Source organism: Citrus clementina, unplaced genomic scaffold (genome assembly GCF_000493195.1).
Source record: "Citrus clementina cultivar Clemenules unplaced genomic scaffold, Citrus_clementina_v1.0 scaffold_2, whole genome shotgun sequence".
Taxonomy (NCBI): domain Eukaryota; kingdom Viridiplantae; phylum Streptophyta; class Magnoliopsida; order Sapindales; family Rutaceae; genus Citrus; species Citrus x clementina.
The window spans coordinates 31,001,731-31,022,301 of record NW_006262688.1 but is presented as its reverse complement, the minus strand read 5'-3'; the positions used below and the strand labels follow the sequence as shown (position 1 = coordinate 31,022,301).

The 20,571-nt window shown below is 36.8% G+C and overlaps 6 protein-coding genes across 8 annotated transcripts in view; 3 read left to right on the top strand and 3 right to left on the bottom strand.

The window, feature by feature from the left end:
- Positions 1–65, bottom strand: part of LOC18051418 (twinkle homolog protein, chloroplastic/mitochondrial) — an 11,661-nt gene extending 11,596 nt beyond the window's left edge. Inside the window, exon 1 of the mRNA XM_006448772.2 lies at positions 28–65. The gene's annotated coding sequence lies outside the window, so the exon portion shown is untranslated. The remainder of the gene's footprint in view (positions 1–27) is intronic.
- A 922-nt stretch (positions 66–987) lies between these two features.
- Positions 988–5,929, bottom strand: LOC18051417 (primase homolog protein). Its single transcript, XM_006448768.2, has 13 exons — positions 5,688–5,929; positions 5,452–5,603; positions 5,267–5,325; positions 5,130–5,181; positions 4,258–4,347; positions 3,993–4,073; positions 3,399–3,476; positions 2,718–2,783; positions 2,513–2,629; positions 2,285–2,332; positions 2,092–2,177; positions 1,689–1,749; positions 988–1,395 (listed from the first exon to the last, which is right to left on the bottom strand). The coding sequence occupies exons 1-13, from the start codon at positions 5,836–5,838 to the stop codon at positions 1,294–1,296; spliced, it is 1,143 nt and encodes a 380-aa protein (XP_006448831.1). The 5' UTR covers positions 5,839–5,929; the 3' UTR covers positions 988–1,293.
- Positions 5,930–7,798: 1,869 nt separating this feature from the next.
- On the top strand, positions 7,799–8,821 carry LOC18051416 (transcription factor bHLH52). The gene is made up of 2 exons (XM_024190963.1): positions 7,799–8,518; positions 8,618–8,821. The coding sequence occupies exons 1-2, from the start codon at positions 7,799–7,801 to the stop codon at positions 8,819–8,821; spliced, it is 924 nt and encodes a 307-aa protein (XP_024046731.1).
- A 902-nt stretch (positions 8,822–9,723) lies between these two features.
- LOC18052119 (putative leucine-rich repeat receptor-like serine/threonine-protein kinase At2g24130) lies at positions 9,724–11,806 on the top strand. The gene is made up of 2 exons (XM_006448763.2): positions 9,724–11,108; positions 11,197–11,806. Exons 1-2 carry the CDS (start codon positions 9,866–9,868, stop codon positions 11,553–11,555), a joined length of 1,602 nt encoding a protein of 533 aa, XP_006448826.2. The 5' UTR covers positions 9,724–9,865; the 3' UTR covers positions 11,556–11,806.
- A 64-nt stretch (positions 11,807–11,870) lies between these two features.
- LOC18052118 (alpha N-terminal protein methyltransferase 1) lies at positions 11,871–16,322 on the bottom strand. 3 transcript variants are annotated; one of them, XM_006448762.2, is made up of 8 exons: positions 15,934–16,320; positions 15,686–15,830; positions 15,084–15,142; positions 14,845–14,964; positions 13,954–14,055; positions 13,145–13,199; positions 12,525–12,622; positions 11,871–12,270 (listed from the first exon to the last, which is right to left on the bottom strand). In XM_006448762.2, the coding sequence occupies exons 1-8, from the start codon at positions 16,273–16,275 to the stop codon at positions 12,145–12,147; spliced, it is 1,047 nt and encodes a 348-aa protein (XP_006448825.2). In that variant the 5' UTR covers positions 16,276–16,320; the 3' UTR covers positions 11,871–12,144. The 3 variants fall into 3 exon arrangements, with proteins under 3 accessions (XP_006448825.2, XP_006448823.2, XP_024046372.1); XM_006448760.2 differs by lacking the exon at positions 12,525–12,622 and having other exon boundaries at positions 12,158–12,270; positions 15,934–16,321; XM_024190604.1 differs by lacking the exons at positions 11,871–12,270; positions 12,525–12,622 and adding an exon at positions 12,650–12,919 and having other exon boundaries at positions 15,934–16,322.
- Positions 16,323–17,863: 1,541 nt separating this feature from the next.
- Positions 17,864–20,222, top strand: LOC18052117 (pentatricopeptide repeat-containing protein At4g20770). The gene has a single exon (XM_024191464.1). It carries the CDS (start codon positions 17,870–17,872, stop codon positions 20,174–20,176), a length of 2,307 nt encoding a protein of 768 aa, XP_024047232.1. The 5' UTR covers positions 17,864–17,869; the 3' UTR covers positions 20,177–20,222.
- Positions 20,223–20,571: the final 349 nt, after the last annotated feature.

Below are 20,571 nucleotides of genomic sequence, written 5' to 3'. Positions count from 1 at the left end.
GAAGCCGGCTATGGCTGAAACTCCCACCAATTGGATTATGCTGCAGAAGAAAACGCTTCTTTTTTTCAAATCCAATTCTTATAATGAAATGTATCAGTTTCCGCCCATGTATTGCTTGTTTTGTTCCTTTCTTCACCAATGGGATGGTTTTTGGGGAAGGGATGAGAAATTGAAACGGGGTTTTACCCTTTACCCTTGGGGGTTTAAGGGTTTTTTTCTTTTTTTTTTGGATCGAAATTGAAGTTTTGTGTTTTATCCCTTTTTTTTTTTAATTATTATTATTTTCGGACCCGGGTGTGGGGACTTTAGGATTGGGCTCAGGAGAACAGATCTCCTTAGCCCATTTTTATTTCGGTCCAATAATAGCTATGAAAAATGAACCCCATCATTACTAATCGTCCCCCCCCCCCCTCCCCCCCCGCCCCTAAGCCCCAATCCGAGGGTAAAAGAGGAGTACTTTTAACACCCCCTCAGTACCCTTTCAAATTATAAGTGAGAACGATTTGAATGTCAACAATTAATTTAAATTAAACATGTTTTATATTCTAGTTTAAAATTAATAAGAAATTCTAGTTTAGAAGCCTTGGCATATTGATATAATTTAATTTGCAAGGTGGAAGAAAAATGGATTATTAGGCAAGTTCTTGTAAATTAATTAAATTGATTGTTGACTTATTTTAAAAAAAAAAAAAGCCATTGTTGATGACCGTAGAGTTTGCGGGGGAAAAAAATTATACAACGCTGGTTATGTTTAAAGAATTTGGATAGAGGAAAAAAAAATGGATAGTTTAGTTAGACTAAATTTATTCTCAGTAGGGATGATGAAAGCACCACTCAATTGGAAATGGCTGCCTATATAAAGTGAATAATGATATTTCTTCAGTATCAAATTACAATCCGTTAAATTTATATTCAGCAAATTCGTACACTCCTTTATCACGAAATTTGGATTTTGTAACATGTAATGATAGAAATTTGAGATTGGATACAAATATATTATGTTGTCACGGTCTGTGATGTTGTTGACTTGGTAATATTAAAAATTACCGGTCTTGGGACTCATCATCACCAACTGTATGTGCTACTACTTATAACCCCCCTCCCAAAAAAAAAGGGTTTGTACTGCTAAAAGGACCACTTTCATGCAGAAGAATCACTTTGAAGCAGAAGATATTGTATGGTTAACAGCCCAAAACTAAATTGAAAGAGGTAAATTAGCTATAAATTTTGCTACAAGAAAATTCCTTGGATCAAGAAAAGAAACCCTCTACTTCTATGGATGTGTTTTTCTTGTTACTTTGTACACTGTAATGCTTCCTCCGAAACATGTAGCTGATATAACTCTGCGTTTTCAATCACTTCCCTCAGAGCTCCCGGACCCAAACACTTGAGAACCTACGGTAGCAAACCAGATATGTAATAAGCACAGAGGTTGGTAGTACGGTGACAAAAACTAAAGTAATGCTAGGACTTATCTCTTGCCAAGAAGGAAGTTGAGTTATCTAAGAGTAATGGATAAGCATCTCTCATGAAGGAGAAGCATAATTGTATAGACAGTAATGATGAGTACGTTTAGAAAACTATTCCCAGAGACAGATTCATATATTTAGCTAACTACATCCAAAAGTTACATCTTTGCTTCTTCCAAGGTAATATGAGAGGCAAAAGGGTGGAAACAAGTATCAAACCTCATTTGCATCTTTGAAGTAACTGAACTCATCTTTCTTTGGCCAACGTACACGCCAGCATCTGAAAACCAAGGAAACAAAATGTAAAGAGAGAATTCCAACATACATAGGTCGGCAAACCACAATCTTAATGTCCAAGGACGTAAAGAACTCAGCGGGATCCCGCAACTGCCAATGATGCTGCCTAAATTAAGGGTCTCAACAAGGTCAAGATTTTAAGCCATCAAAATCTAGACAATCCCATATTATTACTATTTGAAGCAAAAAGCCAAAAACTACCCCACCTCTAAACCTGTGACTAGTCGGCCTTGTTAATAATTTTGCTCATGTTCACTGATTAACCAATCTCAAGAAGAATGCAATTAATACATTATGACAAAGGAATTAGTTAACAAATTGAAACCTGTCTTTTCCAAGTCGACGTGCTAGCTCTTCAGCCAAGGCATGGCCAGGTGTATCTGCATCAGTTGCCAGAATAATGCGAGAAACCTACAAGCTTTATTTATTTTAGTAGGCTTACTTTCTTTATTTTTGTGAAGTAAAATTTATTAAAAAAATAAAACAAGAGCAGAAACATTAATATTAATTTCATACACCTTATCCAAATGCTCTTTGCAGTTCCATAAATACTGATAACCAGTGTCCTGTTACCCACAACAGACACAAAAGAAAAAGTAAATCAGTACCCGAAAAGCGATGCCAAGTGACCAGATTGAGATGAGATAATAATAATTCACATCTCTAAAATAGGAAGCACATAATACGACTTGCTGGCCAAGGAGGGGGGGGGGGGTGTGGGGGGAATTGAAAGTTCCAATACAAACCTTTTCCTGTGGTGGCAATTCTCTGTTAGAAACTTTTGGTGGTGCTCCAGAAGGAACACTTACGCAATTCTGAAAGCCCGCTTCCTCCACTGAAAGCTTGTCTATTTCACCTTCAACCTATAATCAGGAACAAAATAGTATAAATCAGTAGAAAGATTTTAAAACAATTGGGCAAAAGCACCCAAAATATGATCACAGTATGTACAATGATGACTTCAGCAGCTTCATTTATGTCATCAAGTCCATATAACCACTTTTCTGTGCCCTTCTCCTGAAATAGAAGCATAAATCCAACAAGAATTCAGATTACAGCACATCCACACTCCATTTTACAATGGGAAAATAGGCACAACAGAAATAAAATGGCATTTTAATCTACTATCAAGAAATTTGTCATAACTCATTAGCATACAGTGATACAAGAGATATAATCTTCTAAAGCACATAACATCAGTCAATATATTTTTTTCTTGCACCAAATAGTTGACTAGATTCTATAAAATAATAACATATAGTTTCCAAATGGCTGCATATATCTCCAACACAATTCCTGGTGCATATACCATTCCATTGCATTGACATGTAAAATTTTAAAATCCTTGTAAGTTATTAATATCCCCTCTCTGGCATTTTTTTTTTTCAGGGATATTGTTTGTAGAAAGCACACAATGTGTGAGAGAATCCAATCAATCTAAGGTTTGAGAGATTATTACTAGTGATCTTACTCCATTTTCAAATTCATTAAACAAATCCAAATAACAATAGTTGTACTGCTTCATGGGGTTTTGTCCTATTCAGATTCTTCGCACTTATTTCTCTGTCGTTCCATCATTTTATAAACAACATTTACTTATTTGTCAATCAGAGATAAACATAGCACAAATACCTGCCGAAATTTTCTCTCCATACTTCGGTATTTGCAGCCAACAAGCACACCATTATGCCAATAAGGGAAAGCTATGGCCTGGTAACAGAAAATCTCAATAGGGTGAGGAGGATTAGATTGCAAACACTCAAATGGTTAATATCTAACTTCGAAACAGACAAAATCCAATGTATGCATAAAAGTAAGCCTACAGAGATCTTACGTCAAAAGAAGTCATTTCGTTTCATTCACAGAGGGAGACAATGCATTTTCACATGTTTGACACCCACTAATACAATCACCCAATTGTATTTTTTCAGCTTAGTTTTGAGCAGATGGAGTAAATATATAACTATAGTAAATAGATTAAAATAGATTAACTCCATTAACCATGAACCTAGGGATTCAAAATGAAATTGACAAACAAAGGCTAGATAACCAACTAACTTTACAGACCCATAAGTACTCCAAAAAAGAACAGGACAGATATATCCGTATATTCATTGCATCCATTCTAGCACACAGAGTTATTATAGCTAGGTTTCTTCTACAATCACAAGGCCAACTTGACCATCAAATAACCACTGGCTTGTAACTGCAAATGAGAAGAGAGACCTGATCGTGAAGTCTTTGCATGACAGAATTTCTCTGTAGAGTTCCCTCAGATATCATTCTTTCGCCCAAGTATGCAATTAACTGAAACAGAGACCAAATTTACTTACTTAATTATCATCATCCGCACCAAACAAGGACATACTTTTTGAAGTCCTCCAATATGATATAAATGATATAATATAGCAAGGGGGAAACATGAAAAATAAAAAGAAACCTCATGCAATTGAATTAAAACAGATAAAAGAAAAGAAGCCGATCTACATGCCTTCCCACCCAGTGGTTCTAATCCTAAGCTCTTCTCTGCCACTTGTCTCGATGACATAACTTTTCTAATGTTGGTGCCGCCTGCAAAGGCCTACAATCAAAGTTATCAATTGGCACAGAAGTTGTATAATAGAGAACAGCAACTAGTAAATTTACTTTATGGTGGACAAAAGCTCAGAACAATATTAGGCAAAAGGAGAGTTTATTTTGGAAATAGGAACCCTGCATTGTCAAATGGTGGTTTTAAGACAAAAATATCCTTTCACAGTAGGGATGACTTAATGTTTAAGGTTCCAACCCTTCAATGGAAGTAACACTTTCTTGTATCATTCAAGTTAGAATGCATAAAGAAGAAATATACTAAGGTGCTTATGCTTTTGTAAAAGTTGCTTTTAAGTAATCAACTGCTTCTTGGAGAAGCAGTTTAACAGTATTGGTCAACTTTATTGACCAAAAAGTTTTTTTTTTCCCTTTTGCTTCAGCAGAAACAACAGTACTGCAGACAAACTGAATAAAAATACCAAACTGAAACTAATGCAGAAAAGGATAAAAGATGTATGGTGATGGATAGAGGATACATTTGAATATTCCTAAGATAGAAATAACAAGAATACAACAGAGTTTTTCCCAAAGAAATAATGATAACAAAAAGTCAGCTTGTAAAATCTAAACAAGACACTTATTTATACTAACTACAACTTATCTTAATATCACTAGGAAACCTAACGTAAACTAGGAATACAATTCAAACAAGCAAAACCCAAAACAATAAGAGTCTCAATATACAACCAAATTAAAGTCAAATGCAAATCAATTAAAATATTCCTAAACATTGTAAATTTCAATCCAATTAGGATTTCTCCAATTTCTTACCCGGCCTGCCCATCCACAATCAACTCGAAAACACCTCCACATTGCAAAATCCCTACAACAACCAACCCAATACAATCAACCAACGCCCACGAAACGATTCAGCGCAAATAAACAAGAAAACGCCATAGCAGCCTTACCCATCTTGGATTATGTGAACAGACAAACTCCTCTCCAATGACTGACCACCACCTTTACACTACACCACCAAAGCATCGAACATTCCGCTCAAAACAACAACAACGAACATTCCACTCAAAACAACAACAACAACAATATTATAAAGATTGGAATTTTAATATTGAAAAAAGCATAAAGATAATGCCTTGGGGCATAACAAGTGAGCATAGCGTCCCGGAATACAAGAATCGTCGCAATTTATTCCGACAAGCTTCAATTTTTGCTTCACTTCCGTAAGCTTCGAGATGTCAATAGTATCATCCTTATGCTCTCCGAAACTCTCCGCATCACTATTACCTTCAACAAAAATAAGTTGTATATATATTTCATACTGTCTTTTAAGTTTTGTAGATTCGACCAAAGCAAACAATTTATTATTACATTGCAAGGAAGGATTGCCTGTGACGTGAGTGGGATACGACAGCAGGCGCGACCAAACGCGGCCTAATCTTCTGGGCACTGTTACTGACGAAGTTGTTGCGAGACCGTTGGTTAGAGATAAGTGACCGGGTTGCATTATCCTAACCGGCATTTTTCTTTAGATTCGTTGGCTTCAATGGGGAAACCAGTGATGTTATCAACTGCTCGGAGTCGGATATTTGTTCTTTAATGAAAGTGCAAGGCTTTTCACCTCCAATGGGCCCGTCGTTCTTTTCTTACTCTTCAGTCTAACCTTTTTCTTTTGCGTACCCTCTCAAAAATCCTCTTGCAATTGAAATTATTAATTAATTCCTTATTTGAAATAAAATTTCAATTAAACACCTAAATAAATTATTTTGTTAACGGCTATTTCATACACACCCCATTTTATAGTTTAAAATTTTAGAATTTTGTATGTATTTTATAAATAAAAAACTGAATATATGAGATTATATTTTATAAATAAAACTAGATGCATTTTAGGAAATAAAAATAAAAATTAATAGGGCAAGTTTATAAAAATTTTAGATAGGTGTTAAAAGCTCTATTCTTCTCTATTTTTAATTTCGTTTAACCATCCAAACCTCCGCTAGGGCTTTCACAATGTACAGATAAATATACTTCTACAAGGCATTAAGACTCAAAAGTGGAGTGAGAAAGTGTCTAGAAATTAAGGAATTTTTGGCAATTATGTTGGGGGCCAAAAAAAAACCCTTGAATTAATGAAATCTAATTATTTACAATCACTATTTAGGGAGATACTCCATATTTTAAATTAAATCTATTTGTCCCCCGTCTTAACAAGTGATTTACAAATAATTTATTTTGACTAACCACTCGAATTTATAGAAGAAAAGTATAAAAGGTTCAATTTAAACTTACTCACCCATATTTAAAAATAAAAAATAAAAAATTAAGAACTCCTCGAACTCATAACTTTAACAAACAGAATCTCTTATTAACATTGAGTGATGAATGATTAGAGAATGAAAAATCATATAAGTAGGATGATTTGTATAATATATGCGTATATAAAATATTTAAAGCAAAATTAAATCATCTCTATGACAAAGTTGAACTAGTTTGATGTCTAATTTATATTTAATAATAATAATAATAGAAGAAGAATGAGATGAAAGATTTTACCGATGTAATCGGACTCTGGTGTTTGACTCAGTCTTAAGTCCAGGTAAGTAAAGAATTAATTAATTAATTAAATGGTATTTTAGATGTTAATTATTTTCGGTAAATCTAATTCGTTGCAGCTGGCTTGCAGCCATGACAAAAAGTGAAAAAGAAGAAAAAAATGAAACAAAATTGAAGAGAGTAATGATCTTCATTCTCTGGGCTCTGGGATCTAGTTCGAGAATTCAGAAAATCAGTGTTCATTAAACGAAAATTATTCAACTTATATGATTTTTTTATAATTAAGGGGATCAGAGAGAAAAATAACAATTAATAACTAACAAATTAAAAGGTGAATTAATGTGCTGTGCAAAGCAAATGGCGGTTGATTATGGTCTAGTTAATGACATTTTTGAGAGAAAAAAGAATTATTTGCCCCTTGCATGTGGCAAGAGCCAAAAAGTAACGGTAAGTGGTTAACCAATAAATTTTCCTTATTAAACAAATAATTAGGGAAAGTTAATCACACAATAATTATTTTATAAATTATATAACCGCCAAGCAGCCGCCAAAACCTAGTAACGGTTTCCAATAAAACACCCCGCCAAAATTGTCCACGTGTCCCAGAATTCCGAATAACCAGCAGGTGGTTACTCACATAATTGATAATCGCCCTCTTTTCTCTCCGCAAATACCCAAACCCCCCACGGTCTCTCTCTCTCACTCTCTCTCTATAATAAACTTCCATCGTTTATTCAGTTTGATTAAAACTTCCACTTCTCACTTCAAAAGTCTTCTTCAATTCAATAACAAACAAACCAACGACAAGACAACACAATATCTTCTGTTCCAGGTACCCTCTCTCTATCTCTCTCTTCACATGTCTTTTAATTATTTATTTTATCCAATATTATTATTTATTAATTATTTTCTACAGTTTTCAACTAATGGCCTTGAGTTATTGCTCAAACTGGGAGTCGCTTCAGCAACTCAACTCAGATATGCTAAGCTACAGCAGCAACAGCAGCTTCCATCATCATCATCAGCAGCCGCAGCAGCTGCAGCAACAAGCACAAGTGGTTCTTCCCCAGCTGCTGGATGAAACCCTTTTCAGTTTCGGCAACAACAGCGGCGGCTGCTTTGAGTTTTCGGATACTTTGCTCGATCCATTTTTGCCGCCTGATGAGTTCTTTTACGGAGACAGCTACACAAATCTTCTCCCTTACTTCTCGTCTCCATCCGATGCCCTCATCTCACTCTCTCCCGAAATCTTCCCCCCGGAAGACTTGGAGTCCTGCCAGTTACCAAAGCGGCAGAAGAGCCATCACTGTGACTCAAATTTTGCACCCAATTTCTTTTATGGCTACGTGCCGAATCCTCCACTGATGCCCGAGTTCCTCCCCGAAATTCCAGCTCCGGTTACACAGTTTCAAGCTCCAAAGCCTGAGAGTAGTGTGAAGAAGCCGAATGGAACTAGCTTGTCAGTGCAGAGCATTGCTGCAAGAGAAAGGAGAAGGAGAATAACTGAGAAGACTCAGGAGCTTGGGAAGCTGATTCCTGGAGGGCATAGAATGAACACTGCTGAGATGTTCCAAGCTGCTTCTAAATATGTCAAGTTCTTGCAAGCACAAGTTAAGGTTCTCCAACTCATTCAACCAAAGCAGCAGGTATATAATTAATTTATTTGCTAAACTTTTTAATTTGATATTTTTCGGCATTTGGGGTAGTTACTTATTGTTCATCACATTATGCAGCAGGAAATGAAGGAACCGTTTCATATGCATGCACAAGATCTACAGAATCTTCTTGCTTCTCCAATAATCCAAGAGAAATTGTACTCAGAAGACAAGTGTTTGGTCCCAAAAGAATTTGTGGAAACCCTGGCTAATGATCCTGAAATCCAATCGAAGCCTATGGTTTTTCAGGGCATCGATCAGTTGCTGAGAACCAATATTGGGGGTCACTCATGATTAACGTACAGCTTTTGATTTTCAGTATTAAAAGTTAAAACTAATCACTTTGTTGTTGCGCATTAATTTTCATTTTCTTTTTTTTTTTTTCTGTAGTTTTTTCAGGTCGTAGATTTTACGACCTGGCTAGCTAGGAAGTTAATTAACCTTTAGCTTTTAGCTAGGCACTAATCTAACCATTTTCTTGTAATTTTTTTTTTTCAACCAAGGAATGGATTAGTGTTTTTTGCTTCTGCGTTCCAATAGTCTAGCAAATTGCAAAATGATTTGTTGAGTATTGCTCTTGTATGTTATCCAAAATTAACTGCTTAATTTTAACTTGGTAAGTGAGTGGCGCTTAAACCAAGCATATAACCGCAATCATTTCTTAGTTTTACTTGATTTTCAGAATTTAGACAGTTCTAAATCTTTATGAGCCAATACGATGTAATTAAACTAACTAAGATGATTATATTCTGAATTTCAATTATTGAAATCACAACTGTGTACGTAAGTGTCATTTTCATTTATTAATTAATTATGCAAAATTCAAAAGCGAACAAGCCAATAAACAGGAGAAAGAACGCGTATTGAGCCAATAGCTTATCGACACATGATGATTTTATGTTCCACTTGATATTTATTGAACCAACTCTAATCCCATGTTTTATGTATGAAGTTAAGTTTCCCTACTTTTTCTGAACTAACTTTCTTGTGCAGAAAGAAATAAAATTACAGTAGTCAAATCAACGACCCGGTAAAAATATATTCCTTATTTTTTTTATCCACCGTCAAAATATTACTTAGGTAGGATCAGCAAATCATGAATATGTTCATCAATAGAAATATGATTATTAGAATGGATTTTTAATAACATCAAAGGACAAAAACATGATTGCTTTTGAAATTAAAGAAGACTTCAATGGAAATTCCTTGCTGAATTTGAAACCGTATGTACTATCAACTGCTCGTAACTTCCACAACCTTGAGCAATTAATTAACTTGCACACAAAAACACACACCCACACACTTAACACTGAAAGAAAATCAACTTTCTCACTGGCCATGGCTTCCATTTCTGAAACTATACACATCTTCTTCCTTATTTCATCACTTCAAGTATCTCCAACACTCTCAGCAACAGTTGTAGAAGATCTCAACAACTTACATCCACCTCCAGATTTCAACTCAACAATCATGAACAACTGCATCCACAACCCATCTCTCAAATACTGCAACTCCTCATCCCCGATGGACTTAAATGAAATCTTTAAATCCACCATTGTCGCAAGCCATCTATGCAACGAGTCCAAGAATCCTAATTGTGTTGAATCCTTTCCCAAAATAGACCTTCGAAGCCGTCCCAAGATCACACCACTTTACTTATCATTCAACTTCTTTTGGAAGTACTGTCCCCTAGGCATCATGTCCATTGATCTTTCAAACAACTCTTTAAAGGGTGCTTTCCCGACTGATGTTCTATTGTGCACCCAAATTCAGGCTCTTGATTTGAGTTATAATCAACTTTCTGGTGACATCCCAGTTGAAAGCTTCTCTGTTCTTGCTAATCTTACTTTTCTCAATCTTTCATACAATCATTTCTCTGAGATGAAAGTTTCGGATACGAAGTTTTTCCAACATTTCAACTCTTCGAGCTTTCTCCATTCAGGTCTCTTTCCAGGGCACCATAATTACACTATCAAAGCTGTAATCCTGTTGGTTGGTTTTCCAATCTTTGTTATTCTTATGATAAGTTGCACGGGCTGGTTGTGTTTTGTAAGGCCTGATTTTTTACCAAGAATGCTTAGGAGAAATCATAAGTTTACAACATGGATGCTTAAGGCGGCAACAAATGGGTTTTTGAAGAAGAATTTGGTGGGCAAGAATGAGGGAGCCGTAATTTATAAAGGAATCCTGAGAGATGGTACTCGAGTTAAGATTGAGATTTACAAGGGTGATGTTTCTAGGGAAATCCGTGATGAATTCGTTGAGGAATGCAAGCTTCTTGTTCAGTTTCAGCACAAGAATTTAATTCGAGTACTGGGTTGGAACAACAGTCGCAGAACAAGAGCCATTGTTACAGAATGGACAAATGGTGGAAACGTAGAGTTATGGCTATCAGAGTCAGCTCCTTCATGGAAACACAGATTGAAAGTTCTGATTGGAGTTGTTGAAGCTATGTGTTATTTGCAGGAGCAATGGCCTGAAGTTGATTATGATCTCAGGACAGGCAGTGTTTTGTTAACTGACAATCTAGAGCCTTTGATTTCAAGGTTCAAGATTGAATATCAACACCGTAGCACCAAATGTAAGTAGGTTTCTATCAGCCTGAAGTTTCTTTTCATTGTTCACATGGCATTGTGAACTAAATCCATGAAAATTTTCTGACATTTCAGATGTTTACAAGTTCGGATTATTTCTTCTGGAGATGATAACAAACAGGAGGCCCCTTGAAGAATTTGAGCGTGGCGAAGCTGGTTTCATTGAGTATATCAGGATGCATTATCCTGAAAATTTGCAGCTGGTTGTTGACGAGAGAATGATGCTGACAGAAAACATGTTTGATCAAGCTGAACAGGGACTGGGCCTTGGATTGATGTGCACAGATCAACCAACTGGAAAACTTCCAAGCTTGGTTCAGATTTACAACATGATAACCAGAGCCTACGAGTCCTGCCCGATTTTGACATCTGAAAATCATAGAAAATCACACGCTGATGGAGGTCATGGTCACAAACGAGTTCAATTTAAATAAATCATTGTCACTAAATGATAAGCAACTTAGCGGTCTCAGATGCAGATGAATTAGTGGTCTCGGATGTATATGAACGCATGTTCGTTAAAGTAGATAAGTTATTTCAATGCATAAATTATAAACGGACCCAGTATTGTGTTTCGCAATAGTCGAACATATTTAGCACCATTAAGTTACAATAGCATGATCTGAGCTCGTTCCATCCATTTGATGTAGAAATCTGGAACGTATGGATCAGAGAAACCTACTGTTGAAACTTGAATAACTAGTTTAAGAAGCTTACCATAAGGAAATGTCCAATAAGCAATATGTGAGAACGCGACAAAAAAGGACTCCATTAGCAATTACCACTTGCAAATACATACATTTGATAAAATTTGGGTGAACATTTTGAAGACAACTGGTCATCACAGGCAAACTACAGGCAAAAATGTATAAAAGCATCCTATGAAAATTCCGTACGAAATGAAAATTCTAGTGAAATGCTAACTCCACCTAGCATTCACAGTCATCATATAATACATACATCATATTTTTCATTTGCATTGTGCAAACTAGCTTTACTACATTATCAGAAGTAGGCAAGACGTCATCTGATAATGCCAGGCCTATTGGCCTGAACTTTAGATCTGCTCTTCGAAACCCTCCTAGGCATTTCAGCTGTTAAAGCATACATCTTCACAGCAAATAATTCCTCAGGTAATCCCTTCTGATCCTGAAGTATTGGAAAAGTATGACAATAAGATTTTCAAGCGTCTCTTTAAAATACATGCAGCGCAAACCTTCAATATAAGTGTAAAAATAAATCCACAAACAGCTTATAGAAGTATATCCCAAACTTATATTCCCAGGGAAAACATTCTGAAAAAACTACTCTTTTACCAAAGGAGAACTTACAAGGCATCATAGTAATTTTGCAGAGTTTAATACGCTATTTATCAATTTATTTATTAAGGTAAGAGTAGAAACCTTTGATTTGTAGATATGTAATCCACACCGAGAAAAGAGTTCTTTAAAGTAAAAATCAGATCTGGTGATGCTCCGATCTTCTTTATCCAATACAAATCCTGCAAATGTTTAAAATATATCTAGAAAGAACTTATTTTTGTAGGGAAATGCCTTCATATTACATACAAGCTAATTTTAAATAATTGGAGAATCTCTACATTGTCCAAGGAATGAATTGATGTGCAACAATTAACATAGGTGTTCAAGTTGATCAAGCAGAATTGATATGTTTTAACCATTTTGTCTGGCAGTGATCTCTGTGGTGATTTAACAGAACCTCGGTGAAGTAGGACCTTGTATGCTAACCCTGGTGCCTTGGAGAAATCAATTTATGATAATTCTAACAGTCTTCGGTTCTGTATAACAATGCAGCTTAAAATTCAAAGGATATAGATGCATACAGCAGCATTTTCAAGAATTGACACCACCATCCCAAATTTCTAATATATTTCAGGCATTTTGGTTGCATATGAACAGGTCAAACAAAAGAACCTCATTAAAGTGCCTGATTGAAAGAACATTTGACACAACCCTGCCAGATCATAATAGTCAGATTAGAGAATGAGAGAGAAGGAAAGTACCACTTCTTGCAATGTTCTCCTTCAGGACAAAAAATCCACCAGGTTTAAGGCCAACCTGGAATTGGAAAATTATCAGAACTATGGCGTATCTATTCAAATGTTAATCAAAATTTTTACAACCAGAACTAGCAAGAAAAACACAGAAACATCGGATGGTATGTAGCGGCACACAAAATCTATAAGACGGATTCAGAAGAAAGTTTAATGGATGGGAATCATGAAGCATCGCAGGCGCACTAGTAATCTTGTTGCAGTTGTCTGATTAACTTGGGACAGGCATTATGGGTATCACACTGAAAACAATAGTAAGCATACAAAAACTTCTTATATGAACCATCTAGCCTGGTGATAATCCTAATATGCATAGAATAAGGTGCAGGAAATTCTATATGCATGCTAACCCACTGCATTCAACTGTTAATTGAAAAATGAAAAAGAAAAACAGATATATAGTCTCTTGGAGGGGGCAAAGAAAAGACCATTGACTTGGGTAAAAAGAAATACTACCCATAATTGGCACATATTAAAATTCAATTTCATCAACAATGTCATGGCTGTGATGATATAGCATTAGGAAAATGTTGAAAAAGAAAGAAGGAATGGATAGTAAAGGCATAGCAAGTTAGCAACTAGCCAACTAGCCAGTGGATAATGAGACAACAAGCTTTCAATTCCTTTTTAGTCCTTCCTATTAACCACACACAAAATAAATGTTTCAACTTTCTATGTGTTCCGTACACAAATTTCCACTTATTATCCCATGATATAAAACTTATATATATTATGATTCAAGTTTGAGAGTGATTTACCTTAGCTCTCTTAAAGAATGAAACAAAGTCGTCATCTGTTAGATGACCAATGCACCATTGAACCCATACGACATCATATCTTCCAGTCTCTGGAGTAAAATCCTACAAGCAGAGTGAACGAATTATACCTGTGCGCCAAAAAGATTAGCCAAAACGTATAATATGCTTTAAATATAATATAACAGGGATTAATATTTAGAGGAAAAAATGAAGAAGAAAACAAAAAACCCCAAAAATCCATTAATCTGTAAGCCACATAAACAGGATCGTTCATTACAAAGAATTAGGAAAAATATTTTCACTGTATTCTTCAAGGGCAACAATCACATAATCATAACAGTTTGATGGCTAAAATCCTAATTGTGTAATATACTGCTCCAAAAGAATGTGATAATTAGGGTTAACATTATTATATATGAGAAAACAACACTAATTATTAGAATTACTAGAAAGCTATTCGTGGCTTAGAGAAATTACATTCCTCTGCTAACATAGCTCCTAGTTAAATAATCTTGATTCGATTTCACATCTTGGAGTGCTACGCTCACATTCCAGCATTTACAATGAATAACAAATAGAAATAACATTAAACAAATGAAACAAAGCATAAAAAAAGATACTGCTCATTGCCTTGGATAAATGGCAGAATCATCCAAAAATATTACTGCAGAAATGCCTTTTTTTGCAATTTTCACTTTCTTACTTCCTACTTTTTTATTCTTTTTCTCTCTGACCCTACAAAAATCATTTCAATTACAAGTCCATAGTTGGTTCTGATATGGATTATGCACATCACAATTGAAGTCACGCAGAGTTAAATTACCGTTAGTATCCACTTTATTTATTATAATTCTGAGCTTACGAATGATATTGGATAATATTAGTAATTACCTGAAGCGGCACACAAAAAAAGTTAGTAGCTTTGTGCATATCAGGGGCCATATGGTTTTCAGGGGCCAAACTTTCACGAGCAGCATCTAGGAAATGAGAAACGGGCTCAAGAAGATCCACCTGGATCACATTAGAAAGATAGTCAATAATGATGACAATGATGAAAAAGTATCGGACACAGAATATCTAAGAATACACTTGAAAAACCTAGAAAATAATTATTAAAAGAAACCTTTTACCTCATTAAAATATCTTATTAGAAGGTTCTTGGTGATTCTTCCAATGCCAGATCCACAATCTGCAGCGGTTCAGATATCAGAGAAAACTCGTTGCCAATTCATAAGCAGGTGGAATGATACATGTATATCAGACAGTATAAAATACAGCTGCACTAGAAATCTGGTATTCTAAGCTATATAATGTCGATCAGAAGTTAGAAAGTGAAGAAAGAATGAACAGAATGCATCAAATTAACAATCTGTCATCAGACATATATAATCACTGAGATGTGCTTTTCTGCCTAATATTAACGTTTCCATCAAAAAATGAAATGAAATAAAACATGTAACTATACAAGTGCTATACAAACCAAACGCAAAGCCTTATCATAAACTGAACATGAGATAACACCTACCATATCAAACAACTCTTGATCATTGCTTTAACAAAAATCAAATTTTAAATAGAGGCACTTAACATGAACTTTTGCAGAAAGTGCTTTCTACAAAATCACCCCCAAAAAGCGCCAAAGTTCGTCTACTTCCGAGCAATTCTAACAAGTTAAATCTACTTCACAAAAATAATAAAAGCCATACAAGCATAGAAAGAAAGGTAAAGGTACCAAGAGCAACAAGATGTTGATTATTTCTAGCGTTGGGGAAACGGTCAGAGAGAAGCATCTGGAGAAAAGCTTCGCTGCCCTTTATATCAACTTCATTCACATTCCCGAATCCGCCCAGAACCCCATCAACCGACGCCTCTACGCCCTGAGGTCAGGTTGATAATTTACCCACTTCTCCAAAGCGAACAGAAATATTTTGAAAAACGAAAAAAAAAAAGAAAAAAAAAACAGAAAAGAAAAGAACTTACTTCCCAATAAGAAATGCCTTCACGATACCACTGGGTCTTCTTCTCCTGCTGTTCTCCATCTTCTCCAATTTGTTCTCTCCACATTTCTTCCGCGTTCTTGAACTCTTTCCCATCGGAGTCTAACCCACTTACCTCCATTGCCGAGCTCTCTTTATGTTTAGGATCAGCAGCTGCCCCTGCTTCAGCGCTTCTCAGTTTTTCTTTTCTTCGTCCGACATGTAACAAATGTAATGTAGGTTTAGCCCTCCTTTTTGTTTCCAATTTGAGGGAAGCATATTGAGTCAATTTTGCACACGTCAATGGCTCTTTTGGATAAACATGTAACCTAAGTCGATCCAACATGGCAACGACAGAACCTGTGTGACTAATTAAGACTTGTTATCTTTTATTTTGCATGTGATCGTTTTAAAATTTATTTATTTCCAAAAAAAATTGCCCATCCAATCCAAATCCTAAGCCACTGTAAATTTTTTAAGAAGCCACAAGGACATTTAGGTAATGGGAAGAAAAAATAGGTGATGGATATCCCTTAAAATATCCACGGATTGAAATTGCCATCTGGTGGTAGTGGGCCTGGGCTTCACCTTCAACAAAGGCCCATCAACAAATTATTTGGTTTGTCAATGACCCATTTACCATACGGGTAATTTTTAGGGACCTCCCCTGAGGTTTGGTGTATTAACACTTAGATGGAATGTATCAATGTAATTACATATACCTCCCTTGCCGTTAGTATAAAAATACGTATAACATCAGTATATAAGGGTAAATGTGTAAAAACATATTAAAAAATAAAATGTATGCTTTTACTAGATCAATAAATTTTTTACCACCACTTGCCCATGTTGACCCAACCTTGACCAGCCAATCATAGCTCCACCGGTGGCTGGTGGTGGTGCTTTTCTAGTGCTGGTGTTCCCTCCTCACGTCGGCGACCAACCCCATTCACGACAGCCTTTGAATCAACTGTGTCCACCAATACATATTAACCCAAGTACACGGCTTTTGTCTCACAACAATCCTAAATCGTTGCCGCCCCTTTGGCCATCGCCGACGCCACCCAACAACAGCTACCATCACCCTTGAACCATCCTGATACCACGCCGCAACTTCTGACATCCCAAAACCCAACTGCACACAAATCACAAAACCCTCACTTGCCGCTTGTCACGCCACATGCCACAGCCACAATTTCTGTCGACGGTGATGGTTACAATTTTTTTTTTGGGTAAAGAAACTTCCAACCAAAAACCAAATGCCCATTCACATTTAAATAGAACGGCACAAAATGCCATTGTAAATAATTCATACAAGTCAAAATTTTATAAGAAAATTAATAATTTATTTCAAGTGAGGAATTCCTTGGATCCTTTTTCCAGTGACAGGACACTTAGGCCCACTTGCTCTCTTCTTGGTTCTCTGGTACAGCAGCTTCCCCCCAAGGGTTTTGACGACGCAGTGCTGGTTGGACTTGGTGGCATAGTTGTGGTGCGTGCGGTGTGTGAGACGTTGAACCATTTTCGTTCACTTTCGAGGAGGCCAGCGAAGCAACAACCAGAGGACAGTGATGGTTCCATATCGTTGCCGTCCATTCCATCAAACAACCCCAAACCAGGTAGCACGCTTTTTCACACCACCAACAGTCATTTTGTTGAAATGGATTTTCAACGGAATCCTCATTGCGGAATTCTGAAAACTATATTTAATAATTTATTATTTCAATAAGAAGGATATTTTAGTAATTTCTAATGTCTACTAACGGTCAACTTAATTGGTAACTAACGGCAGGGGAGGTTTATGTAATTACATATATACATTTCATCTAAGTGTTAATACACCAAACTTAAAGGGAGGTCCCTAAAAATTACTCTTTACCATATTTATGTTTTCAAACAGGCTTTACAGAATTCAAATAAATTTACCCGCGCGAACAAAAATGGAGAGGCGAAAGACAGCAATAACGCGCTTAATAAATCTCTTGCAATCATGCATAGACAAGAAAGCCCACGTAGCCGGCAAGCTCCTCCATGCCCACATCCTCCGCAATGGCCTCTTCGACGACACCTTTCTCTGTAACCGCCTCATCGAATTGTACTCTAAATGCAACAACACTCACTCCGCCCAGCATCTCTTCGACAAAATGCCCCATAAAGACATCTATTCGTGGAACGCAATCTTAAGCGCTCAATGCAAATCCGACGATTTGGAATTCGCGTACAAGTTGTTCGATGAAATGCCTGAGAGAAATGTCGTTTCGTGGAACAATCTCATTAGCGCGTTGGTACGCAATGGGCTGGAAGAGAAGGCGTTGAGTGTTTATAATAAGATGAGTAATGAAGGATTCGTGCCTACTCATATCACTTTAGCCAGTGTCTTTAAGGCGTCTACTGCGTTGTTGGATGTTGAGCACGGTAGAAGATGTCATGGTCTTGTCATTAAGATTGGTCTTGACAAGAATATTTATGTCGCTAATGCTTTGTTGAGTTTGTATGCTAAGTGTGGGTGGACAAAGCATGCGGTCCGAGTTTTTGAGGAGATGTCTGAGCCAAATGAGGTTACTTTTACAGCGATGATGAGTGGGCTAGCAAAGACGGATAGAGTTGTAGAGGCTTTGGAGATGTTCAGGCTGATGATCAGGAAGGCGGTTTCTATTGATTCTGTCTCCCTTTCCAGTGTTTTGGGTGTTTGTGCTAGAGAAGGATGTGGAGTGGAATCTGATGTTTTTGCTCAGAGTGATAACAAATTTTCAAGGAATGTGCATGGGCAACAAGTGCATTGTCTTACTATTAAACTTGGGTTTGAAGCGGATCTTCATTTGAGTAATTCATTACTTGATATGTATGCAAAGAATGGGGATATGGATAGTGCTGAGGTAATCTTTAGTAATCTTCCCGAAAGGAGTGTTGTTTCTTGGAATGTTATGATAGCTGGCTATGGCCAAAAATACCAAAACACGAAAGCTATAGAGCTTTTACAAAGAATGAAAAGCTGTGGTTTTGAGCCAGATGAGGTCACGTCTATTAATATGCTTGTGGCATGTGTCAGGTCTGGGGATATTAAAACAGGAAGAGAAATGTTCGATAGCATCCCAAGTCCTAGTGTGAGTTCATGGAATGCTATGCTCTCTGGCTACTCCCAGAGTGAGAACCACAAGGAAGCAATAAAGCTTTTCAGGGAAATGCAGTTTCGAGGGGTGAAACCTGACCGAACTACTTTGGCTATTATCCTCAGCTCATGTGCAGCAATGGGGATTCTGGAGTCTGGAAAACAGGTTCATGCTGCCTCACTAAAGACTGCTTCTCATATTGACAATTATGTTGCCAGTGGACTGATAGGAATTTACTCTAAGTGTCAGAGGAATGAGTTGGCAGAACACGTGTTTCATAGAATACCTGAACTAGATATCGTCTGTTGGAATTCAATGATTGCAGGTCTGTCACTCAATTCTCTAGACATTGAAGCTTTCATGTTCTTTAAGCAAATGCGACAAAACGAAATGTATCCTACTCAATTCTCCTTTGCAACTGTGCTGAGTTCTTGTGCAAAATTATCTTCCTCATTCCAAGGGAGACAGGTTCATGCCCAGATAGAGAAAGATGGATATGTTAATGATATCTTTGTGGGGAGTGCTCTGATTGAAATGTATTGCAAATGTGGTGATATCTATGGGGCCAGGCGGTTTTTTGACATGATGCATGGCAAAAATACAGTGACCTGGAATGAGATGATACATGGATATGCACAGAACGGATATGGAGACGAGGCAGTTAGACTTTACAAAGACATGATAGCATCCGGTGTTAAACCTGATGACATAACCTTTGTCGCTATATTGACAGCTTGCAGCCATTCAGGATTGGTTGATGTGGGGGTTGAAATATTTAATTCAATGCAGCTAGATCATGGAGTGGAGCCAATACTGGATCATTATACTTGCATGATCGACTGTCTAGGTCGAGCCGGTCATTTCGATGAAGCAGAAATGCTTATAGATGAGATGCCATGCAAAGATGATCCTGTTATATGGGAGGTACTCCTAAGTTCTTGTCGACTTCATGCTAATGTGAGGTTAGCCAAAAGGGCAGCAGAAGAACTCTTCCGCTTGGACCCCAAGAATTCTGCCCCTTATTCACTTCTAGCGAATATCTATTCTTCTTTAGGAAGATGGGATGACTTGAGCGCTGTCAGAGAGCTAATGAGTGAGAATTGCATTGTTAAGGATCCAGCTTATAGCTTGGGTTGATTACAGGAATGTGATGTAAGCCTTATGGAGGATGATAACCAAAGGACTATTTATCATCAAGTAGTTTCATAAACAATGGAACAACTTACCTCTGTTGATTGTACCAACCTGAAATTTTGTCAGCTCAACAGGCCTTGGTTGCTTAATGGTTCATTTGTATTTTGAGTGAAATGCTTCACTCCGAACTGATTACCATCACTGGTTACAAATTTTTCCTCAACTGATATTCTTTGTGGAAGCTGGAAACTGGAGTACTTGTGTCCTAAGCATAAAAGATTTCTGGTTGAATGTGTTCAGACCTTTAACAAATTGGTTGCTGAGTTGTTCGTTCATCAAACTTGGACAGTCTATCTTGATCCATCAGGCAGGATGTTTGAAGGATGAATTTAGGGTGG